The 26,694-nt window shown below is 39.0% G+C and overlaps 1 protein-coding gene across 3 annotated transcripts in view; it reads left to right on the plus strand.

Annotated features, from left to right (window-relative positions):
* Nucleotides 1-26,694, plus strand: part of CLHC1 (clathrin heavy chain linker domain containing 1) — a 213,134-nt gene that overhangs the window by 15,362 nt on the left and 171,078 nt on the right. For 2 of the 3 annotated variants that reach the window (XM_067705043.1, XM_067705045.1), the window contains 3 exons: nucleotides 7,584-7,690; nucleotides 15,024-15,198; nucleotides 21,489-21,691. In XM_067705043.1, coding sequence (XP_067561144.1) covers nucleotides 7,584-7,690; nucleotides 15,024-15,198; nucleotides 21,489-21,691 — 485 coding nt within the window. Of the gene's footprint in view, nucleotides 1-7,583; nucleotides 7,691-15,023; nucleotides 15,199-21,488; nucleotides 21,692-25,068; nucleotides 25,290-26,694 lie in introns of all 3 variants that reach the window. The other variant, XM_067705044.1, reaches the window with a different exon arrangement.

Here is a 26,694-nt window from a genome sequence, read left to right on the forward strand (position 1 = left end):
TTGTCACAGCTCACCCTTCCCCCTCCCCATATCCTCAAGTCCGTTCTCCAGTGGATCTGTGTCTTTATTCCTGTCTTACCCCTAGGTTCTTCATGACATTTTTTTTTCTTAAATTCCATATATATGTGTTAGCATGCGGTATTTGTCTTTCTCTTTCTGACTTACTTCACTCTGTATGACAGACTCTAGGTCCATCCATCTCAATACAAATAGCTCAATTTTGTTTCTTTTTATGGCTGAGTAATATTCCATTGTATATATGTGCCACATCTTCTTTATCCATTCATCCAATGATGGACACTTAGGTTGTTTCCATCTCCGGGCTATTGTAAATAGAGCCACAATGAACATTTTGGGACATGACTCTTTTTGAATTATGGTTTTCACAGGGTATATGCCCAGTAGTAGGATTGCTGGGTCATATGGTGGTTCTATTTGTAGTTTTTTAAGGAACCTCCATACTGTTCTCCATAGTGGCTGAACCAATTCACATTCCCACCAGCAGTGCAAGAGTGTTCGCTGCTTTTCTCCACACCCTCTCCAGCATTTATTGTTTCTAGATTTTTTGATGATGGCCATTCTGACTGGTGTGAGATGATACCTCATTGTAGTTTTGATTTGCATTTCTCTAGTGATTAATGATGTTGAGCATTCTTTCATGTGTTTGTTGGGAGTCTGTATATCTTATTTGGAAAACTGTCTATTTAGGTCTTCTGCCCATTTTTGGATTGGGTTGTTTGTTCTTTTGTTATTGAGCTGCATGAGCTGCTTGTAAATTTTGGAGATTAATCCTTTGTCAGTTGCTTCATTTGCAAATATTTTCTCCCATTCTGAGGGTTGTCTTTTGGTCTTGTTTATTGTTTCCTTTGCTGTGCAAAAGCTTTGAAGTTTCATTAGGTCCCATTTGTTTATTTTTGTTTTTATTTCCATTTCTCTAGGAGGTGGGTCAAAAAGGATCTTGCTGTGATTTATGTCATAGAGTGTTCTGCCTGTATATTCCTCTAATATTTTGATAGTTTCTGTCCTTACATTTAGGTCTTTAATCCATTTTGAGCTTATTTTTGTGTATGGTGTTAGGGAATGATCTAATCTCATACTTTTACATGTACCTGTCCAGTTTTCCCAGGACCACTTATTGAAGAGGCTGTCTTTTCTCCACTATACATTCCTGCCTCCTTTATCAAAGATAAGGTGACCATATGTGCGTGGGTTTATCTCTGGGCCTTCTATGCTGTTCCATTGATCTATATTTCTGTTTTTGTGCCAGTACCATACTCTCTTGATTACTGTAGCTTTGTAGTTTAGTCTGAAGTCAGAGAGCCTGATTCCCCCAGCTCTGTTTTTCGTTCTCAAGATTGCTTTGGCTATTCGGGGTCTTTTGTGTTTTCATGCAAATTGTGAAATTTTTTGTTCTAGCTCAGTGAAAAATGCCAGTGGTGGTTTGATATGGATTGCATTGAATCTGTAGATTGCTTTGGGTAGTAGAGTCATTTTCACAATGTTGATTCTTCCAATCCAAGAATATGGTATATCTCTCCATCTATTTGTATCATCTTTAATTTCTTTCATCAGTGTCTTATAATTTTCTGCATACAGGTCTTTTGTCTCCTTAGGTAGGTTTATTCCTAGATATTTTATTCTTTTTGGTGCAATGGTAAATGGGAGTGTTTTCTTGATTTCACTTTCAAATTTTTCATCATTAGTGTATAGGAATGCCAGAGGTTTCTGTGCATTAATTTTGTATCCTGCTACTTTACCAAATTCATTGATTAGCTCTAGTAGTTTTCTGGTAGCATCTTTAGGATTCTCTATGTATAGGATCATGTCATCTGCAAACAGTGACAGCTTTACTTCTTTTCTGATTGGATTCCTTTTATTTCCTTTTCTTCTCTGATTGCTGTGGCTAACAGTTCCAAAACTATGTTGAATAAGAGTGGTGAGAGTGGGCAACCTTGTCTTGTTCCTGATCTTGGTGGAAATGCTTTCAGTTTTTCACCATTGAGGATGATTTTGGCTGTGGGTTTGTCATATATGGCCTTTATTATGTTGCGGAAAGTTCCCTCTATGCCTACTTTCTGCAGGGTTTTAATCATAAATGGGTGTTGAATTTTGTCAAAAGCTTTCTCTGCATCTATTGAGATGATCATATGGTTTTTCTCCTTCAATTTGTTAATATGGTGTATCACGTTGATTGATTTGCATATATTGAAGAATCCTTGCATTCCTGGAATAAACCCCACTTGATCATGGTGTATGATCCTTTTAATGTGATGTTGGATTCTTTTTGCTAGTATTTTATTGAGGATTTTTGCATCTATGTTCATCAGTGATATTGGCCTGTACTTTTCTTTCTTTGTCTGGTTTTGGTATCAGGGTGATGGTGGCCTCGTAGAATGAGTTTGGGAGTGTTCCTCCCTCTGCTATATTTTGGAAGAGTTTGAGAAGGATAGGTGTTAGCTCTTCTCTAAATATTTGATAGAATTCGCCTGTGAATCCGTCTGGTCCTAGGCTTTTGCTTGTTGGAAGATTTTTAATCACAGTTTCAATTTCAGTGCTTGTGATTGGTCTGTTCATATTTTCTATTTCTTCCTGATTCAGTCTTGGCAGGTTGTGCATTGCTAAGAATTTGTCTATTTCTTCCAGGTTGTCCTATTATTGGCATAGAGTTGCTTGTAGTAATCTCTCATGATCTTTTGTATTTCTGCAGTGTCAGTTGTTACTTCTGCTTTTTCATTTCTAATTCTATTGATTTGAGTCTTCTCCCTTTTTTTCTTGGTGAGTCTGGCTAATGGTTTATCAATTTTGTTTATTTTCTCAAAGAACCAGCTTTTAGTTTTATTGATCTTTGCTATCGTTCCCTTCATTTCTTTTTCATTTATTTCTGATCTGATTTTTATGATTTCTTTCCTTCTGCTAACTTTGGGGTTTTTTTGTTCTTCTTTCTCTAATTGCTTTAGGTGCAAGGTTAGGTTGTTTATTCGAGATGTTTCCTGTTTCTTAAGGTAGGATTGTATTGCTATAAACTTCCCTCTTAGAACTGCTTTTCCTGCATCCCATAGGTTTTGGGTCTTCGTGTCTCCATTGTCATTTGTTTCTAGGTATTTTTTTATTTCCTCTTTGATTTCTTCAGTGATCACTTCGTTATTAAGTAGTGTATTGTTTAGCCTCCATGTGTTTGTATTTTATACAGATCTTTTCCTGTAATTGATATCTAGTCTTATAGCGTTGTGGTCGGAACAGATACTTGATACAATTTCAATTTTCTTAAATTTACCAAGGATTGATTTGTGACCCAAGATGTGATCTATCCTGGAGAATGTTTCATGAGCACTTGAGGAAAATGTGTATTCTGTTGTTTTTGGATGGAATGTCCTATAAATATCAATTAAGTCCATTTTGTTTAATGTGTCATTTAAAGGTTGTGTTTCCTTATTTATTTTCATTTTGGATGATCTGTCCATTGGTGAAAGTGGGGTGTTAAAGTCTTCCTACTATGAATGTGTTACTGTCAATTTCCCCTTTTATGGCTGTTAGTATTTGCCTTATGTATTGAGGTGCTCCTATGTTGGGTGCATAAATATTTACAATTGTTATATCTTCTTCTTGGATCAATCCCTTGATCATTATGTAGTGTCCGTCTTTGTCTCTTTTAATAGTCTTTATTTTAAAGTCTATTTTGTTTTATATGAGGATTGCTACTCCAGCTTTCTTTTGGTTTCCATTTGCATGTAATATCTTTTTCCATCCCCTTACTTTCAGTCTGTATGTGTCTCTAGGTGTGAAGTGGGTCTCTTGTAGACAGCATATAGATGTGTCTTGTTTTTGAATCCATTCAGCCAGTCTGTGTCTTTTAGTGGGAGCATTTAATCCATTTACATTTAAGGTAATTACCGATATGTATGTTCCTATTCCCATTTTCTTAATTGTTTTGGGTTCGTTATTGTAGGTCTTTTCCTTCTCTTGTGTTTCTTGCCTAGAGAAGTTCCTTTAGCATTTGTTGTAAAGCTGGTTTGGTGGTGCTGAGCTCTCTTAGCTTTTGCTTGTCTGTAAAGATTTTAATTTCTCCATCAAAGCTGAATGAGATCCTTGCTGGGTAGAGTAATCTTGGTTGCAGGTTTTTCTCCTTCAACACTTTCAATATGTCCTGCCACTCCCTTCTGGCTTGCAGAGTTTCTGCTGAAAGATCAGCTGTTAACCTTATGGGGATTCCCTTGTGTGTTATTTGTTGTTTTTCCCTTGCTGCTTTTAATATGTTTTCTTTGTATTTAATTTTTGACAGTTTGATTAATATGTGTCTTGGCATATTTCTCCTTGGATTTATCCTGTATGGGACTCTCTGTGCTTCCTGGACTTGATTAACTATTTTCTTTCCCATATTAGGGAAATTTTCAACTATAATCTCTTCAAATATTTTCTCAGTCCCTTTCTTTTTCTCTTCTTCTTCTGGAACCCCTATAATTCCAATGTTGGTGCATTTAATGTTGTCCCAGAGGTCTCTGAGACTGTCCTCAGTTCTTTTCATTCTTTTTTTCTTTATTCTGCTCTGCAGTAGTTATTTCCACTATTTTATCTTCCAGGTCACTTATCCGTTCTTCTGCCTCAGTTCTTCTGCTATTGATCCCATCTAGAGTATTTTTAATTTCATTTATTGTGTTGTTCATCATTGCTTGTTTCATCTTTAGTTCTTCTAGGTCCTTGTTAAATATTTCTTGCATTTTGTCTATTCTATTTCCAAGATTTTGGATCATATTTACTATCATTATTCTGAATTCTTTTTCAGGTAGACTGCCTATTTCATCTTCATTTGTTAGGTCTCGTGGGTTTGTATCTTCCTCCTTCATCTACTGTGTGTTTTCCTGTGTTCTCCTTTCGCTTATCTTACTGTGTTTGAGGTCTCCTTTTTGCAGGCTGCAGGTTCGTAGTTCCCATTATTTTTGGTGTCTGTCCCCAGTGGCTAAAGTTGGTTCAGTGGGTTGTGTAGGCTTCCTGGTGGAGGGGACTAGTGCCTGTGTTCTGGTGGATGAGACTGGATCTTGTCATTCTGGTGTTCAGGTCCACGTCTGGTGGTGTGTTTTGGGGTGTCTGTGGCCTTATTATGATTTTAGGCAGCCTCTCTGCTAATGGGTGGGGTTGTGTTCCTGTCTTGCTAGTTGTTTGGCATAGGGTATCCAGCACTGTAGCTTGCTGGTCATTGAGTGAAGCTGGGTGCTGGTGTTGATATGGAGATCTCTGAGAGATTTTCGCCGTTTGATATTATGTGGAGCTGGGAGGTCTCTTGTGGACCAGTGTCCTGAAGTTGGCTCTCCCACCTCAGAGGCACAGCACTGACTCATGGCTGCAGCACCAAGAGCCTTTCATCCACACGGCTTAGAATAAAAGGGAGAAGAAAGAAAGAAAGGAAGGAAGAAAGGAAGAAAGAAAGAAAGAAAGAAAGAAAGAAAGAAAGAAAGAAAGAAAGAAAAGAGAGAGAGAGGGAGGGAGGGAGAGAGGGAGGGAGGAGGAAAGAAAGAAAGAAAGGAGGGAGGGAGGGAGGGAGGAGGAAGGAAGAAGGAAGGAAAGAAGATAAAATAAAATAAAGTAAGATAAAATAAAATAAAGTTATTAAAATTAAAAATAATTATTAAGAAAAAATTTTTTAAAAAAAGAAAAAAAATGGACAGGCAGAACACTAGGACAAATGGTAAAAGCAAAGCTATACAGACAAAATCACACACAGAAGCATACACATACACACTCAGAAAGAGAAAAAGGGGGAAAATATATATATATATATATCGCTGCTCCCAAAGTCCACCTCCTCAATTTGGGATGATTCGTTGTCTATTCAGGTATTCCACAGATGCAGGGTACATCATGTTGATTGTGGAGGTTTAATCCGCTGCTCCTGAGGCTGCTGTGAGAGATTTCCCTTTCTCTTCTTTGTTCGCACAGCTCCTGGGGCTCAGCTTTGGATTTGGTCCTGCCTCTACGTGTAGGTCGCCTGAGGGCGTCTCTTCTTCGCTCAGACAGGACGGGGTTAAAGGAGCCGCTGACTCTGGGGCTCTGGCTCACTCAGGCCGGGGGGAGGGAGGGGTGCGGATGCGGGGTGAGCCTGACGTTGCACCAGCCTGAGGCGCGCCGTGCGTTCTCTCGGGGAAGTTGTCCCTGGATCCCAGGACCCTGGCAGTGGCGGGCTACACAGGCTCCCCGGAAGGGGGGTGTCCATACCTGTGCTTGCATACAGGCTTCTTGGTGGCGGCATCAGCAGCCTTAGCGTCTCATGCCCGTCTCTGGAGTCCGCGCTGTTAGCCCCGGCTTGCGCCTGTCTCTGGAGCTCCTTTACGCAGTGCTCTTAATCCCCTCTCCTCGCGTACCAGGAAACAGAGGGAAGAAAAAGTCTCTTGCCTCTTCAGCAGGTCCAGAATTTTCTCCGGACTCCCTCCCGGCTAGCCGTGGCGCACTAACCCCTTTAGGCTGTGTTCATGCCGCCAGTCCTCTCCCTACGCTCTGACCGAAGCCCGAGCCTCAGCTCCCAGCCCCGCCCGCCCCAGCGGGTGAGCAGACAAGCCTCTCGAGCTGGTGAGTGCTGGTCGGCACCGATCCTCTGTGCAGGAATCTCTCCGCTTTGCCCTCCGCACCCCTGTTGCTGTGCTCTCCTCCGCCGCTCGGAAGCTTCCCCCCTCCGCCCCCCGCAGTCTCCGCCCGCGAAGGGGCTTCCTAGTATGTGGAAACCTTTCCTCCTTCACAGCTCCCTTCCACTGGTGCAGGTCCCGTCCCTATTCTTTTGTCTCTGTTTATTCTTTTTTCTTTTGCCCTAACCAGGTACGTGGGGAGTTTCTTGTCTTTTGGGAGGTCTGAGGTCTTTTGCCGGCGTTCAGTAGGTGGTCTGTAGGAGTTGTTCCACATGTAGATGTATTTCTGATGTATCTGTGGGGAGGAAGCTGATCTCCGTGTCGTACTCTTCCGCCATCTTCCCGATTCCCCCCGCCATAGTTTTAATTGTAAGGACTGAGTTGGGGATGTTTTGCCCTAGGAAGAGGAGTAGAAGCTTAAGGTATCTGAACTATTATCTTTTCTTCTTTGAATTAGTCTCACATTTAGTTGGGAGTCTGATTCCTGGCCGAACAACTAAGGCTTCTGAATACCAAGGACACTTCTTGATCTTCAACTTGGCAGCCTTTGTGTGCAATTAATATTTCCCCTAGGCTGAGCCTTTAAGCAGATTGCCCTTCTTTCCCCTGGTTCCTCTTTTCTTCTGGAGATAATATGAGAGAAAAAAAATCTGAGCTCATTATAAATTCAGTTGAAGTTCTTTCAACGGAATAAATTCAGTTGCTCTTTCTATGGCTTGCTCTCAGCACTATAGGAATAAGGTACAGGATCAGGTTCACGTCACCTGGCAGGTGAGTCTTATTCTGAGGCTACAAAAAACAATATTAGGGAAGGAAGTGAAAAGAGTATCTCACAGAGTGAATGAATCTAGTTATAGTTTATTAGAGGTGCTTTTCTGTATTACTATGCTACTATGTTTAGTCTGTATTAGACATTTCTAATCACTTTTCTTTTTTTGTGTACTACTATATAATGAAATGCACTGGCTGTAGGTTGAATGAATTAATCTCACTTGGAGAATATGAAAAGGCAGTTTATTTTGCAGCAAACAGTCCTAGAAGAATTCTTCAAAACATTGGGACAGTGAGTAAATTTAAGGGTAAGCATTTCTCTCTGAACCTTACATATGTATGCTAATTATACTTTTTTTTTTCCTGATAGAATGGAAAGAGTATTGAACTGGGAAACAAGGTCTACCATTTACTCAGTTTCCTTACCTGTAACATTAAGGGGTTTGATTAGGTTTTCCAAATTAAATTATGAAATATTTCAAGTATACAGAAAAGTGTGAGAAACATAAATAACAGCCATGTACTTGCTATCAAGTTTTAATAAATGTTAATATTTTGTCAGATTTGCTCCACTTCCTTTAAAAAACAGCTTTGTTGTGGTGAGTTGACATACATACACTAAATTGTACATAAACTGTACAGTTTGTTAGGTTTTGACATATGTATCCTCCAAAAGTTCCCTCATTCCCTCAGTGATCCCTCCCTCCCACTACTCCCCACCCCTCCCATTGGTCTCCCTCCCAGAGCTTCCCTCAAGTCCCCAGGCAACTACTAATCTGCTTTCAGTCACCAAAGATTAGTTTGCATTTTCGAGAATTTTATATAAATGGAATCATATAGTAGGTATCCTTTTTTGACTGATTTCTTGCACTTAGCCTAATTATTTTGAAATTCATCCATGTTATTGCATCTATCAATAATTTATTCTTTTTTTTTGCTGCGTAGTGTTCCATTCTATGAATAAAAATCCTTTACCAGATATATGATGCAAATATTTTCTCCCAGTTTGTGGCTTGTCTTTTCATTCTCTTAACAGTGTCTTTCTTAGAGTAGAAGTCTTTAATTTGTTGAAATCTAATTTATGAGTTTTTTTCTTTTAGGGATTGAGATTTTAGTGTCGTACCTAAGAAATCTGTGCTTAATCTGCAGAGATTTTTCTCCTATTTTTTTTTCCCTAAGGATTTTATAGCTTTAGGTTTACATTTAGGTCTATGATCCAGTTTGAATTATTATTATTATTATTATTTTTGCAGTAGGCGGGCCTCTCACTCTCACTGTTGTGGCCTCTCCCGTTGCGGAGCACAGGCTCCGGACGTGCAGGCTCAGTGGTCATGGCTCACAGGCACAGCCGCTCCGCGGCATGTGGGATCTTCCCGGACCAGGGCATGAACCCGCGTCCCCTGCATCGACAGGTGGACTCTCAACCACTGCGCCACCAGGGAAGCCCCTGAGTTAATTTTTATATATGGTGTGAGGTATGGGTCAAAGTTTATTTTTTTGCTGAGAGCTATTCAGTTGTTCGAGGATAATTTATTAAAAAGACTTTCTCCACTGAATTGCCTTTGTACCTTTGTTGAAAATCAGTTGTCCATGGGTGTGTTCTATTTCATTGATCTATTTATTTATCTTGATGCCTGTACTACACTGTCTTGATTACTGTAGCTTTATAGTAAGTGCTGAAATCAGATAGTGTTAGTCTTCTAACTCTGTTCTTTATCAGATTTGGTTTGGCTATTTTAGGTCTTTCGTATTTCTGTTTAAATTTTTGAAATCAGCTTGTAAATTTCTACGAAAAGACCTGCTGGGGATTGCACTGACTCTGTAGTTCAACTTAGGGAGAACAGACACTGAACAGTATTGAATTTTCTGATCCAGTGAACCCTTAAATATGGTATATCTCTCCATTTTTTTTAGGTCTTTTAAAATTTCTTTTAGCAATATTTTGTAGTTTTTAGTGTTCGGGGTTTTTTTTGTTTTGTTTTTTTGACATTGATGTTTAATTTTAAATGTTAAATGTTAAAATGTTTAATTTTTACTCAGAAGTTTCAGACATCTTATAAATACCCAGGAACTCTTTCTTTGGCTGTGCTCTGAATTTAGCATAAATTAAAAGTGATTAAAAAAATTTAAAAAAATTTTTTAAGTGATATTAGTATATTCCTGAGTTTCTTTCTCTTCTCCCTTTGACTTGGTCTACTCAAAGTAGGGATTGCAAGTTTAAGTAAAACTCAGTGCTTGCAATTAATGCTTAAATAAATATAATTACAGTGAAATTGGAAAACAGCCAACTTTTATTCATTTTCTAGGTATGTGGATTTTATTCTGAGAAGTTCACCAATACTAGACTGGTGGTACTTACTGAGTGTTTCTGAGAATCACAAAATATTCTTTTATTTTAAAACTAAGATGCATTTTTAAAAGATGAGAAGCTCAGAAGGAGATGCAGGGGTATACATAAAGGGGAGGTATACTCAATGTAGCTTACAAATCTAGAGATTAATTAGTCTTATCTTAGTTCTAAGTGGAAATTCTTGATGTCAAATATATACAGCTTGTTTTAAATAAATTTCTTAAAAATACCTTTAAATTCAGCAATTTGAACAAAAACATGCTTTTACCTGAACACAGAAAATCTGTTGTCTACACACAGTGTATATAAACATATGTATTTATGGAGATCGCATGACTATGAATTGTGTGCAAATGGGCGTGTCTCATATTTTTGCCCACACAGTTTTCAGTATTTGATCCTAGTACACTGTAACACAGAGTGTAATTTTATAGTTTTTATTCAGTGGACTTGAAGTCAAGAAACCATCCCAATTATTTACAATTTAATAACTGAGTGATTATCAGATCATGTTACACTGCAAAAGTATTCTTATATCATGAATGCTGACACAGGGCATTTTGGGTGTTAAACAGTAACTTTCATAAGTCTGAGGTTTAAATTAGCATATGCATATGGCATATGTGGGGAAAATGCCACAAAATTTAATCAACTTATTATAATTACAGAGTTGTATAACCATTACTGAAATTTAATTTTAGAACATTTTCATTATTCCAAAAAAAAACCTTGTACCAATTAACTCCTCATTCTCTATTGCTTATCCTCCAAACCCTGGGTAACCACTAATCTACTTGCTGTCTGTATAGATTTACTTATTCTGGACCTTTCATATAAATATGATAATACAATAAATAGTCTTTTGTGACTAGCTTCTTTCACTTAGCTTAATTTTTTTTTTTTTTTTGGTACGCGGGCCTCTCACTGTTGTGGCCTCTCCCATTGCGGAGCACAGGCTCCGGACGCACAGGCCCAGCGGCCATGGCTCACGGGCCCAGCCGCTCCGCGGCATGTGGGATCTTCCCGGACCGGGGCACGAACCCGTGTTCCCTGCATTGGCAGGCGGACTCTCAACCACTGTGCCACCAGGGAAGCCCTAGCTTAATGTTTTTGAGGTTCATTTATGCCATAGCATGTATCAGTAGTTCATTCCTTTTTATGGTGAAATAATATTCCATTGTATGGATGTACTGTATTTTGTTTATCCATTCATCTGCTTATGGTCATTTGAGTTGTTTCTACTTTTTGGTTATTATGAATAATGCAACTGAGCGTTTCTGTACAAGTTTTTGTGTGGATATGTTTTTATTTTTCTTGGATAGATACCTAGGAATAGAATTTCTCGGTTAGGGACTTCCCTGGTGGTCCAGTGGCTAAGACTCTGAGCTCCCAGTGCAGGGGGCCTGGGTTCGAACCCTGGTCAGGGAACTAGATCCCACATGCGGCAACTAAGAGTTTGCATGCTGCAACTAAAGATTCTGTGTACTGCAACTAAAGATCCCACATGCGGCAACTAAGAGTTTGCATGCTGCAACTAAAGATTCTGTGTACCGCAACTAAAGATCCTACAGGCTGCAATGAAGATCCCACATGTGGCAGCAAAGATCCTGCCTGCCACAGCTAAGACCTGGCACAGCCAAACAAACAAATAAATAAATAAATAAGAATTTCTGGGTTATATGGAAACTCTGTGTTAATACTTTGAGGAACTGCTAAACTTTGCACTATTTTCCATTTCCACCACCAGTGTATGAGTTCTCATTTCTCCACATCCTTACCAATACTTGTAACATCTATCTTTTTTTGTGTGTATTTTTTTTTACATCTTTATTGGAGTATAATTGCTTTACAGTGGTGTGTTAGTTTCTGCTGTATAACAAAGTGAATCAGTTATACATATACATATGTTCCCATATCTCTTCCCTCTTGCGTCTCCCTCCCTCCCACCCTCCCTATCCCACCCCTCTAGGTGGTCACAAAGCACCGAGCTGATCTCCTTGTGCTATGCGGCTGCTTTCCACTAGCTATGTATTTTACGTTTGGTAGTGTATATATGTCCATGCCACTCTCTTGCTTTGTCACAGCTCACCCTGCCCCCTCCCCATATCCTCAAGTCCGTTCTCCAGTAGATCTGTGTCTTTATTCCTGTCTTACCCCTAGGTTCTTCATGACATTTTTTTTCTTAGATTCCATATATATGTGTTAGCATACGGTAGTTGTCTTTCTCTTTCTGACTTACTTCACTCTGTATGACAGACTCTGGGTCCATCCACCTCATTACAAATAGTTCAATTTCGTTTCTTTTTATGGCTGAGTAATATTCCATTGTATATATGTGCCACATCTTCTTTATCCATTCATCCGATGATGGACACTTAGGTTGTTTCCATCTTTGGGCTATTGTAAATAGAGCTGCAGTGAACATTTTGGTACATGTAATGTCTCTCTTTTTTTTTTTTCTTTTTTTTGCGGTATGCGGGCCTCTCACTGTTGTGGCCTCTCCCCTTGCGGAGCACAGGCTCCGGACGCGCAGGCTCAGCAGCCATGGCTCACGGGCCCAGCCGCTCCGTGGCATGTGGGATCTTCCTGGACTGGGGCACAAACCTGTGTCCCCTGCATCGGCAGGAGGACTCTCAACCACTGCGCCACCAGGGAAGCCCAATGTCTGTCTTTTTTTTTTTTTTTTTTGCGTGTCATTTTGATTAAAGTCTTTCTAATCTGTGTGAAGTGGTATCTTGTTTTTTTTTTCCTCATTGTGGTTTTAATTTGCATATCCCGAATGACTAACAATGTTGAGCATCTTTTCATGTGCCTGTTGGCCATTTTATCTTCTTTGGAGAATTGTCTATTCTTTGCCCATTTGATAATTGTTTTATTTGTGCTTTTATTATTGAGTTGCAAGTGCTCTTTTTAATTCCAGGTAAAAATCCCTTATCAGATAGATGATATGCAAATATTTTCTTCTAGTCTGTGGATTGCATTTTTGCTTTCTTGTTGGTGGTTTTTTTGTTGTTGTTCATTTGTTTGTTTTAAATTTTTTTTGATGTGGACCATTTTTAAAGTCTTTATTGAATCTGTTACAATATTGCTTCTGTTTTATGTTTTGGTTTTTTGGCCACGAGGTGTGTGGGATATTAGCTCCTTTACCAGGGATCGAACCCCCACCCACCCTGCACTGGAAGGCAAAGTCCCAACTGCCGGACCGCCAGGGAAGTCCCTCTTGTTGGTGTTTTTTGAGGTGCAAAAGGTTTTAATTTTGATGAAGTCCCATTTACTGATCTTTTTTAATGGCTGTGCTTTTGGTTTTGTATCTTAAGAAATCTTTGCCTAACTTAAGATCCTATGTTTTCTTCTAAGAGTTTTATTCATTTAGGTCTGTGGTCTACGATGAGTTAATTTTTTTGTTTGGTGTGAGATAGGGGTCCAAATTCATTCTTTTGCATGTGGATATCCAGTTTTCCTAGCACCATTTATTGAAAAGACTTTTCTTTACCCATTAAACGGTTTTGGCCCCCCTTTGTAAGAAATCAATTAACCATAAATGTTTGAGGTTTTTTTCTAGACTCTTAATTCTATTCTGTTGCTCTAGATGTCCATCCTGTGCAATCATACTATCTTGATTACTGTAGTTTTGTAGTAAGTTTTGAAATTGGAAGTGTGATTCCATCTTTCTTTTGATTAGTATTAGCATGGTGTATCTTTTTTCCATACTTTTACTTTAATCTACTTAATTTGTGTCTTTGTATTTAAAGTCAGTGTCTTTTAGGCAACATGTACTTGGATCCTGCTTTTTTATACAGTCTGACAATATTTGCATATTTTCCATACTTTTCCATACTTTTACTTTAATCTACTTAATTTGTGTCTTTGTATTTAAAGTCAGTGTCTTTTAGGCAACATGTACTTGGATCCTGCTTTTTTATACAGTCTGACAATATTTGTCTTTTAATTGGGGTGTTCAGATCATTTACATTTAATGTGATTGTTGACATGGTTGACTTCTTTTGTTTTCTGTTTTTTCTCATCTCTTATTTTTTTTCTCTTCTTCTACCGTCTTTTGGATTATTTGAATTTATTTATGATTCCATTTTTCTCCTTTGTAGATTTATGAGCCTATAACTCTTTGTTGTCTTATTTTGGTTGTTGCTTTAGGCTTTATGGGTTATATCTTTAACTTATCACATTCTACATTCAGGTGATTATGTACTACTTCATGCATCCCCTGGTGGCGCAGTGGTTGAGAGTCCTCCTGCCGATGTGGGGGACATGGGTTCGTGCCCCGGTCCGGGAAGATCCCACATGCCGCGGAGCGGCTGGGCCCATGAGCCATGGCCGCTGAGCCTGCGCGTCCGGAGCCTTTGCTCCGCAACGGGAGAGGCCACAGCAGTGAGAGGCCTGAGTACCGCCAAAAAAAAAATTTAAAAACAGTATACAGTTTGATCCTTGAACAACATGAATTTTAACTGCACAGGTCCACTTATAGGTGGATTTTTTTCAATAAATACTTGTTATAGTAATACATGACCCATCATTGGTTTAATCTGTGGTTGTGGAACTGTGGATATGGAGGACCCATGTGGATACACGTATTCATGGATTTTTGACTGAGTGGGGGTCAGCGCCCCTAACCCCTGCGTTGTTCAGGGATCAACTCTACTTCTAAATGCTTATATTCATAGCATTTACCATTTCTGGTCTTTATTCCTTTGTGTAGATTGTTTTCCTGTCTTGTGTCATTTTCCTTCTGCTTGAAGGACTACCTTTAACCTTTCTTATAGTACAGGTCTGCTGGTAGTATATTCTTTCAGCTTTTTAAAAATTTTAAATAAAAGAAATTTTTTTTTGGCTGTACCATGCAGCTTGCAGGATCTTAGTTCCCTGACCAGAAATTGAACCCAGGCCCATGCCAGTGAAAGCGCTGAGTCCTAACCACTGGACTGCCAGGGAATTCCCATTTTATAGCTTTTTAAACTTTTTCTGGAGGCTCTGAAGTAGATTTCCATTCCATGCTGCTCTCCTAGCTTCTAGGTAGCTGTCAGCAATCTTTGGCGTTCCTTGGCTTGTAGACCCATCACTCCAACCTCTGCCTAGGTTTTCACATAGCATATGATATTTAGTCATTATCCAAAATATAAAGTTTAATCCACAAGCATTACTTAAAAATTATAAATACGTAATTTTAGATTAAAATTTTTAGAAAATGCAATGAGATGAAAATAAGAATATGAAGTAAGGAAAAGCAAACTATTACTTAAAAGTATTTGACTCAAAAACTTTTCTTCTCTTTGTAGCTGTTGGAAAAACTAGAGGAAAGCCTTTCCCATTACTCTTATTTTTTGAGGCTATCTTTAGCATAAGTCATGCTTTTAAACATCCTGTTGATGCAGAACTAACCCTGGAAGGAATCAAATGTGGATTATCTGAAAAACGTTTAGATTTAGTTATCAATTGGGTCACCCAGGAAAGGTAAGCAAAGTTAAACTTTTAACTTAATTTTGAAATTTGCTTAATAAAGTTTTTTGTTTTCAAATTTTAATAGTTTTCTTATCAGTACATTATTTGAGCATTTACTTCAAATCTCTGTTGCAACTAATCAGTCACAAAGTATTTACTAAGCATTCATGGATGGAGTAATAGAGCCTAGTCACAATGAGCCCAGATCAGGAGTTGACTCAAGGCAGCTGACAAGATGTTTCATGACCACTTAATGGTGCATGGAAGTTGATAGGTAAGGATAGAAAAGGATTGATCAGTATCATGCTGCTCAGAGGGATAAGGCAGGAACCTGTTTTCAGGCAGGCTGTGGATACATGTAAAGGGTAAACCCAGGAGAAAACTTGTAAGCAGGAGGGACATGGACCCAAGGTAGCATTTAAAAGAAAATACAAACCAGCAAGGACAGGCAGGAGGTGGCTTCTTGGAGTTGAGTCTCGGCACAAATTGGCAGATTTGTACCGGGGTTCCCTTAGATTGGGTTCCCTGGAACCAAAGCCTGAAACAGGAATTTGGGTGTACATGGTTGATAGAAGGAGGGCTTCTGAAGAAAAACCTATAAGGGACTGAGTGAAACAGAACAGGGAAGGGGAAATAGCCAAGCAAGGACATGACCTCAGGCAAGTTCTAACCTTGGCCTTACTTATAGCGGGTTGGCTCTGAAGCATAAAACACATCACAGAGCTGTTCTCACTTGAGGCAAGGGGCCAGCCTTCCTTTCTTCTCCATCAGTCAGTCAAGGGCTGTGGGCTGCCTAGATGGGAATACATAAGTCTGGGCATGGTGGCTCCCACTAGCCCAGGGCAATTCCCTATGGAAGGGAAGGACCTGTGAGCCACTGGCAGCCAACACCCAGAGCAGCTGGGGAAGGGTACGTTGGCCCAGTAAGGAAGATTTGGGCAGGACGCCAAAACAGCATCTGCCTTAGTCAACCATTTGCACAATACAGATCTATATGCTTCTCACATTAAGTTCACTCCATCCAGGCATATCTTCTCTAGGATTTTGTGGTCAATTCTTGGGGAAACTTATAAGAGGAGGGTTAGCAGGAGGAACTATAGCCCTTGTTGCTAGGTCCTAGGGCTGTAATTCGGTTTTTTTACAACTTTATTGAGATATAATTTACATAGAATAACCTATACATGTTTAAAGTGTACAATTTGATTAGTTTTTTAAAAACAGCATTATGAAGACACAATTGATACACAGTAGACCGCACATATTTAAGGTGTACAATTTAAGTTTTGACATATATATATATATATCCATGAAATCATCACCACAATCAAGATAATAAACATATCCATGACCCTCAAATGTTTCCTTATGTACCTTTGTAATGCCTCCTCCTTCATTCCACCACCTCTCAATAACCACTGATCTACTTCATGTTATTCTAGATTCGTTTTCGTTTTCTAGAATTTTATATATATGGAATCACACATTGTATATTCTTTTCTCTCCTTGGTCTGGCTTCTTTCACTTACATTTATTTTGAGATTCATACATATTAATTAGTACTCATTATCTTTCTCTATAACTCATTATAGATTCTTCTTACTTACAGTTTTGGTCTTGATAGCTTGTCTGGTAGAATGACTGTGGTTACCATGCCTTTATCAAACCATCTCTTTTTTTTTTTCTTTTTTTATGTTGGAGTATAGTTGATTAACAATGTTGTATTAGTTTCAGGTGTACAGCAAAGTGATTCAGGTACACATATCCACACACATCTATTCTTTTCGAAATTCTTTTTTGTTTTTTTTGGCCATGCTGCATGGCATGCTGGATCTTAGATCCCTGAACAGGGATCAAACCTGTGCCCCCTGCAGTGGAAGCACAGAGTCTTAACTACTGGACCGCCATGGAAGTCCCCAAATTCTTTTCCCATTTATAAACCATGGTTATTGATTTACCCACTAACAGTGTTCAGTTGTCTTGGGACTACCCAGACAAGTAAGCTTCATGAATAAGTGGCCCAGACTCCATGTCAACTACCATTGCCTGATGGACACTACTTCCACAGCTCACACCTATGGGCTCATGCAAGGGTGGGGTTACCAAAGACCAACAGACAGGAGAAGAAAAAAAAACAAACCCAAATTTGGTTCATGGAAGGTTCAGATGGTGTCCAGGTGATGCCAACTTGTCACTTCATCTTTTGAAGACAGAGGAACATCCTTTAGGAAGACATGTACTCCTTAAACCAATGATAATTATATAGTGCTGTATTCCCAATACGTAGAATACTTGGGTCTGGGAAATGAAGAGTGGCCCTGCTCAACTATTACTCCCAGGAGCCTGCTTGGAGAGTGTGTTAGTCAGGATTCTCCAGAGAAACAGAAAAAATATATATAAATAAAAAATTGGCTCATATGATTATAGAGGCTGAGAAGTCCCAAGATCTGCAATCAGCAATGCAGAGAGTCAAGAGAGTCAATGCTGTAACTTCCAGTCCGAAAGCCGGCAGCCTTGAGACCCAAAGGCAGGAAAGACTGATATCCCAGCTAAGTAGTCAGGCAGGAGGAGTTCCCTCTTTCTTGAGGAAGAGTCATCCTTTTTGTACCATTCAGGCCTTTAACCGATTGGATGAGGGCCACCCACATTCAGGAGAGCAATCTGCTTTACTCAGCCTGTCAGTTAAAATGTTACTCTCTTCAAATACATTCTCACAGACACACCCAAAATAATATTTGACCAAATATCTGTTGTTGGTCAAATAATATCAAGTGTCAACTTGATATTATTTGACCAACAACATCAAGTTGACACTTAGAATGAACCATCAGCACAGGGAGTTTGTGCTTCCCTTGCCTGCAACTTTAGGCTCTGTGAGTCTGGAAGTCCTGATTGACTTTATCATGAGAAGGCAGGACTATTGCTAAATAATGGGGCAAAGGGGAATATTTTTGGCACTCAGGCTCCCTATGCCCTTGAAGAGAGTATGATACCTGGATTTAGCTGATGTCATTTACTGCTTGGGAAATTTTATAACGGAAGGAGTGAGACAGGATAGGGAAAGAGCCAAGCAAGGATGTGAACTCAGGTGAAGTCTAGTATTAGTATTATAAAGAGAGAGCTGTGGAGCATAAGCCATACCGCAAAGTTGTTACCGCTTTTTTATGGGACTGGCTTTTTTTATCCCTTACTAGTCAGTCGTCAGCTCTACATTACTAAGGGGTTGAAAGATAGGCATAACTTTCTAGGTGAGGTGGCTCCAGTCAGCTGAAGGCAATTCTTTGGAGGAGGGGCAGCTATGAGCTGTCAATAATCAGCTGGAGAAGGGGCACTGGCACAGTAAAGGGGACCTGAGTAGGCACCAAAACTGTGTCTACCAGCTTATGAAGATCAATCTGGAAATAGATAACAGCTCCTTTTGCTGGGTCTATGTGGGCATGGGTTGGGCTGTGAGTATTGGAAGGCAGAGTGACGAAAGGCCTCCCTGTCTTCTCTCTAGTAGCCATGGCCTTCTTGTTTTGCAGCCTGAGGGCTATGCTTTCTTGGCTCTAAATGCATAGGGACATAGAATACATATTAGAGACTAGGTACAGTTCTCATCTTTAAGAATTGTATCATAAGGGAGTAGATGGACAAATGTAAGCACTCCCTAAATAACAAATCCATGACTTAGAAATGTCCCAAACAAAAATGGCAAGTTTGCATACTACTACCTACTGCTACCCATTTCAAATTCATCATTTCCCTGCACAACTGTGGATAGTCATAAAACTGCCCTGGGTTGATCTCACTATTGTTTCCCAGCGCAAAGTAGCTTTCTCTCACCCTGTCTTGTTATGCCTTCACTTACTGTTCACACAGTAATTAATTATTCACATAATAATAATTATGTTCACGTAATTCCTGTTTTAGGAAACTTCTTCATATGTGTACCCCTCTTTTCAGCCTTTGCCTCCTCCTTTCTTTCCCTGCCTGGTCACACTTCTACACTCCCCACAAAAAGTACTTGTCAGGGAGCCCTGGAAATGGTGCAGGCATGAGGACAGCATCAGAAAGTGCATGTTCATTACTAACACCTGTTATCTAGTGCAAAGACACTTCAGACAAGATTAATTTCCTTACATATACTTGGCCCATTCTACCTCTTAGTTGTAAGAATTTAAACTCTTATGCATTTCCCTGAGTGCATAAAGTGGGAAAATACCACTGCATTTTTCCTGAATTATTCATATTTGTATTTCTGTATTTTTCTGGACATACCATTTAGCATAAATGTCTTTATTCTAAATAGGACAATTTTCTTTAACCCACTCAACTCTAGAGCATTCATGAGCTAATTAATATTGTTTGGATTTTCCATGTTTTGGGTTTCTTCTATTTAGATACCTTAGACACTATAAAAATCATTACGGCTTTACTCCATACCATATTGGTAGTGATTAATTTTAAAATATTAGATTTGAATCTTCTGGCAGCATTTTTATTTTTTCTTAAGCTTTGATGGAACTGTGTGGTAAAACTATGCACTAAAATTAGAAGGCTTTGGATAACTGTGGATTATACCTATTCATACATTTCAGGTCTCCATTAGAAACTCATAAAAACAAAAATCTGGCCTTTTTCAAAAAAATTATTGGATGACTACTACTGAAAATGTGCTACAGACTGAAAACAAGGCAAAACCTTGTTTTGGGTGTCTGACTGCTACCTCTTTTACCCCAGGGCTAGAATCCTTGTTTTTCTCACCCCCTGACCCCTGTCACACACACACACACACACACCCCACCCCACCCCCCACCACCACCCGCCACCTGCTTTTCCTTTGGGGCCAATTCCATTTTGGGGCTTGATCCTCCTTCTCCTTTTGGATAATTTTCTTTTTAATCATACTCTTTGCTTCTGATCATCCTTTTGGAAAGTGACAAACGAAGGCAGAGCAACCTTAGTCTCAACTCTGGCCTTCTCTCAGGTGGAACAGCATCGTGAGGGTGACCACTGAAAATAATGAAATAGTGGTATTAATAAGAAATAAATACTAAGATACTGGTATTTTCATGTTGCTCCAGTAATGCAGTCACTACAACAACTGAAATAATGACTTGTTCAGTCTCAGGAAACGTTGTGGCTTTAACTACCAAAACTTATATTTTGGTATTAAAATGTGGAAGTCGGGGAATTGCTTCCTAAATAATTGATTTGTACTCAGGAGCTGCCTTTTGCTTTTAAACCCACCTCTCTGCTGCCTGCCCCAACAAACACAGAGGGCTTTATCTACTTAATTTTCAATAGAGAGACATTTTGTAGGAGTTTCAGGATTTCATTTTATTGTTATTGGCATTATATTACATGTATACAGACACTAATATTATGTGACTGTTGTTATTCTGTAGCTATTAATTAAAAATATAATTATGGGACTTCCCTGGCAGTCCAGTGTTTAAGATTCCATGCTCCCAATGCAGGGAGCACGGGTTCGATCCCTGGTCAGGGAACTAAGATTCTGGATGCTGCATGACGTGGCCAAAAAACACCCAAACAATAAAGCCCAGTTTCAGTACAGCCAGTAATTAGAAGTGATATCTTTAATGATACCCAGATGTTTTTTGGCTTATGCTGATAGTTTCTAGGTGGAGTTAGTAGTACAGATGGTTCCCTTCAATTGTGTATGAAGATGGTGCACTAAAATTGATGAAAAGTGAAATCTACTTACTTGAGCCATCTCAAAAGAACTGTTTCTTCAGTCTCTCCTAATAGACACAGTCAAGTCCCTTTATTCCCCCCGTTGTCTCTTTCAAATCTATAACAATTAAAAAAAAAAACAACTGCTGTCGCACTTTCTGTTTTCGTTTTAGTACAAATGCTTGCAAGATCTGTTGGTAATTTTGAGCTAAAGATTTTGTCACTATCTTTAACCAACATTTAATAAGTTCTTACATTCTGCAGGGTGTTGGAATCTACATAACAGCTAAGAACATTGAGAGCCTCAATTATGAGAGAATTTTTGTTTACCTTGAAATTTTAAATCCCACCAATCTTTTCAGGAGAATTTTAACCTTGTTTGTAGATTTTTTTAAAAGTTGAGCTCAGTTTCACCGAAATTACTTCCCCCAAAGGAAGACATGCTGATTGGTTTTGTTCTTGTTGTTAAGTCTTGGATATGTTTAATTTCATCAGTTGCCTACTAACTTGGAATCCTTATAGACCATAGAAAATCCAGTTCTACTGTGCTGAATTTTCAAATATTTCATTCTCATCCATTCATCAGGAGCTCACTAATGTGTGCCCTGTTGATCTGCTTGCTCTAGGCTGACATTTTCTGAGGAGGCTGGGGATGTGATTTTTGATTATGGGGAGCAGGATACTTATAACAAGGCCAAGTGTCTGGCTTTAGCTCAGATTATCTATCGTGAATGTGGCCTGCGCAAGAAAGCTCTTCTTTGCCTGTGTAAACAGGGTCAAATTCAAGGGGCCATGGAATACATACAACAGTTCAAGGACTTTACTTCTGGTAAGTGAAAAAGGCTATTATCTGTATACATTCGAATTCTGGACTTGAATTGTAAGATCACCCATGATAGTAGGCAATATTTTGGACTTACACATTATAAAGCTTGTTTTGTGTATACCGGTAAGTAGATTTCTTTTGTAATTTTTAGTGAAAACAGGTAAGCTGAAGCTGATTGACTTTGATGGTGGACATTCAAATACATTTTATATTTCTTCAGTACATAAACATTTAGTAAACTTGCAGATATTTGGACCATGCTACTTAAAGGATTTTTAAAAAGTAACTGAACTTATATATATCATTCTGAACTATAATATAAGCATTAGAAATGAAGAATTTGTGAAATAATGTTGATTTAAAAAGTTTGAAACACCTAGGTTGCAGCTGGGCAGTGATCTGAGAGAATTGTGGACCTTAGGGTGACCCTAGTTTTTTGTTTGTTTGTTTGTTTAATTTTGTTTATTTATTTTTGGCTGTGTTGGGTCTTCGTTTCTGTGCGTGGGCTTTCTCTAGTTGCAGCGAGTGGGGGCCACTCTTCGTCGCGGTGCATGGGCCTCTCACTATCGCGGCCTCTCTCGTTGTGGAGCACAGGCTCCAGACGCGCAGGCTCAGCGGCCATGGCTCACGGGCCCAGTCGCTCCGCGGCATGTGGGATCCTCCCAGACCAGGGCTCGAACCCGTGTCCCCTGCATCGGCAGGCAGACTCCCAGCCACTACGCCACCAGGGAAGCCCCAGGGTGACCCTAGTTGAATGAGCTGATCTCTTATTATAGTCTAGTTCAGCAGTAGCCTTAATGTACAGGCAGTCCTGACATATCCCCATATCCCAGGCCTATGTCAATCCTGATTTTGCAAGCTGTGTACTCCAGTTCTAAGAAATTGCACAATGGAACAAAATATAGCACTTTTAGGTCACATTTTTCCAGGAAAAAGAATCTTTTATGGTCGTCGAATCTGATCATTTTCAAAGAGTAAATTGACTTTTACTTAGAATCTGTTTTTTAGAGTTATTAATTTTTGTCATTCATTATGTAACAGCATGCCCGATATTATTAGTGTAATAATAGCTATAGTTAAGCTTTTTACATGCCTTATCTCACTTAATCCTTATGTTAACTCTATGAACTAGGTTTGTTATTATCCTTTTTTTTTTTTTTTTTTTTTTTGCGGTACGCGGGCCTCTCACTGTTGTGGCCTCTCCCGTTGCGGAGCACAGGCTCCGGACGCGCAGGCTCAGCGGCCATGGCTCATGGGCCCAGGCGCTCCGCGGCATGTGGGATCTTCCCGGACCGGTGCACGAACCCATGTCCCCCGCATCGGCAGGCGGACTCTCAACCACTGCACCACCAGGGAAGCCCATCCCTATTTTATAGATGAAAAATAACTGTGTCCAAAGAGAGGCTAAGTCACAGACCGGTATGTAATTTGCCTATATAGACACAGCGATGGAACAGAATCTGGCAGAGTAGTTACGACACAATATTTGTTGAATGAATTATATATTTTATTAATATTATCTAATTTATACAGATTCAGTTTCTGTGTTAAGTATTATTTTTCCATAGAATTATTTTAGTCAAGAAATCAAGGTTTTAATTACTCTTGGAATTTTTATTGAATGAAATGTGAAGTTTCTTTTTTTGCTTGCAAAATTTGCCTTGCATGAGTATACAGAAATATGATTGACTCATTATCATATTATCTTGTTCCTCTAGTAGTGCGTTACACTGTAAAATAATTATACAGTCAGCCCTCCATATTCATGGGTTCCACATCCATGGATTCAGTGAACTTCAGATTGAAAATATTTGAGGGAAAAAAAATTCCAGAAAGTTCTAAAAAGCAAAACTTGTGTTTGCTGTGCACCAGCAATTATTTACATAACATTTGCATTGTATTTGCAACTATTTACATATTATTTACATTGTATTAGGTAATCCAGAGATGATTTAAAGTATATGGAAGGATGTGTGTAGGTTATATGAAAATACTATGCCATTTTGTATAAGAGACTTCTTATATAAGAGACTTGAGCATACTCAGATTTTGCTATCTGCAGGGGGTCCTGAAACCAAACCCCGTGGATATCAAGGGACAACTGTATATTGTACTAATGTAAGAAATATTAACTCTCCTATGTAATTAGAACCTTGATATTTATCCTCAGAATTTATTTAGTACAACATCATAAGATAATAATAACCTGAGGAAAATTAAGCTTAAAAGGTAGAAACAATGTTTGAAAAATTACTCTGCTTATTTTACTTTTTAATGACAAACAACCACAGCTTTCCAAAGGATCATCCTTGGCCTCAGGGGACAGACTCAGTTTGTTAATACTTTCTGGTTTCAGAAGAAAATGGTCTTTCTCAGATTTAGACTGTCAGCTTTACATTTACAAATCAAAGAAACAGAACAAAAACGGTGAAGTCCTAAAAAAGTCTTTTGTTCCAAAAGCATAAATCTGACTCATAGAGCATCTGTTTTAGAAGGAAAAACACTTCATTTTTCCTCTCTAATGATTTCTAGAATAAAGCCTGAAATGATTTGTTTGTTCACCTTCCCCATCGTCATTAAACAAGTGAATGTACCTGTCTGGTTATATTCTAGATATGGAATTCTAGACTCCGAGGCTAGAAACAATCTAGAAACTGGGTTATTCTAGATCCGAGGCTCTCAAACCTTCTGGTCTCAGGTCTCCTTCATAGTTTTAAAAAACATTGAAGATCCCAAAGAGTTTTTGTCTATGTGGGTTCTACCAATTGATATTTATCCTATTAGAAATTAAACCAGGGACTTCCCTGGTGGTGAGTGGTTAAGACTTTGCCTTCCAATGCAGGGGGTGTGGGTTCGATCCCTGGTCCAGGAGATAAGGTCCCACATGCCTTGCGGCCAAAAAAAAAACCAAAACAGAAAACAGAAGCGATATTGTAACAAATTCAATAAAGACTTTAACACAAAAGAAATTAAACCAGAAAAAAATTTTTATTGGAGTATAGTTGATGTACAATATTATATGTTACAGGTGTACAATATAGTGATACACAATTTTTAAAGGTTATACTCCATTTATAGTTATTACAAAACATTGGCCATATTCCCTGTGTTGTACAATATATCCTTGTAGCTTATTTTATACTTAATAGTTGGTACCTTTTAATCTCCTACCCCTAAATTGTCCCTCCCCCTTTCCCTCTCCCCACTGGTAATGACTAGTTTGTTCTCTATATCTGTGAGTCTGTTTCTGTTTCGTTCTATTCTCAACTGGTTTTCAGCCAGGTTGAGCTTCTTCAGCTGGAGCGTGGGTGCCAGGAGCTGGGGGGTGGGGGGGTGGGAGAGGAGTTGGGGGGCAGAGTCTGCAGCCTATTGCCACACAGGTAGAGCTCCTGGAGGTGGCTCAGGCCATTCAGGGTATCAGGAGACAACGAGGCCAGCTCGTTGAAGGAGACGTCCGTGGTGTTGAGTGCCGGCAGTGCCCATCCCAGCAAGGGCAGGCTTCTCAGCTTATTGTGGGATATAATCAGGGTCTCCAGCAGGGCAGTGTCACATCAGTCTGCAGGCTGGTCCGCTGGCTCTTCCCCAGGTGCAGCTGAGTGAGGTGAGTCAGATGCATCTATTTTTTTAGATTCCACATATTAAGTGAGATCATACAGTATTTGTCTTTCTTTGTCTGACTTATTTCACTTAGCAAAATGCCCTCCTAGTCCATCCATGTTGCTGCAAATGGCAAAATTTCACGTTTAAAATAACAATAATAGGAAATTCCCTGGTAGTCCAGTGGTTAGGACTCTGTGCTTTCACTGCTGAGGGTGCAGGTTTAATAATCCTTAGTTGGGGAACTAAGATAGCACAAGTTGTGCCGCAAGGCCAAAAACAAAAACAAAAACAACCAACAGCAATAAACCAATTATGTATTGTCATAAGTAAAATATTTTTATGAAAAGTAACTTTTCCAAAGCTAAACAATTTAAGGAAAAGAGTGACACTGTTTTACATTTTTGTAAATCTCTGTAATGTCTGGTTTAGTAGAAGATAGCTGGCTTCCCATATCTGATCCTATATTCAGTCTATTGTAATATGTCATGTAGCTTCTGGAAAAACACCCTGTATATTTGTGAGAGAAGGAGAATAAAAAAGGCAAATTTTAGTATTTTTATGAAAATAGTTCTGACTTTATGGACCCTAGACCATATTTTGAGAACCACTGTTCTAAGTATCTAGGTATATGTGAGTTAAACAGTACCATGGTTGATATATAGACCCTTATAACCTTATTAAAGAACATACAAGATAAATAACGATCATTATTACATGTCAAACCAAGGAATAAGGAAATGCATTCTGAAGTAAGTAGAGGGGTAGGTTCATAGGATTTGAACTTGTGTCCTTTCTAATTAGTCAGAGACCATATCTTGTACATAATGGAGTAAATATTGGTTAATCAATTAATGGAGAAGAGTATTTGAATACTTGATTGAATGAAATGGAGAGAGATGGATGAGTTATGAAATGTTGGAGACAGGGTTGTCCTATATAAATAACTTCACCTTAGTGGAGGCCAGATTGAGCGACCCAAATCATAAACTTCTACCTCTTTTCTAGGGAAAATTTTTAAAAAATTATTTGACTTCATTGATATAGAATTATATTCTGCTATTCCTTGCTTCATCTTTTACCATTTCTCTTTCCTTCTCTCTCTCTCTCTTTGTGTGTGTATGCATGTATATATATATACATACACACAATGCACACACACATACATATTTATTATTTTGGAGGAGCAGCACCACAGATTGGAAGGTCATGGACTTTGGGGGTCAGATGAACTGTTCTTCTTTAGACTGTGTGTCTAATTCTGGGAAAACTAACCTCTCTAAGCCTGTTTCCTCACTTGTAATGTGAGAATAATAATATCTGACTTATACTGAATATTAGGTGTAGTAATTTAATATATGTAAGTTCACAGTACAATAAATATGTGTTTAATAAACACTAGATTACCT

The sequence above is a fragment of the Pseudorca crassidens genome, chromosome 14 (assembly GCF_039906515.1).
Source record: "Pseudorca crassidens isolate mPseCra1 chromosome 14, mPseCra1.hap1, whole genome shotgun sequence".
NCBI lineage: Eukaryota > Metazoa > Chordata > Mammalia > Artiodactyla > Delphinidae > Pseudorca > Pseudorca crassidens.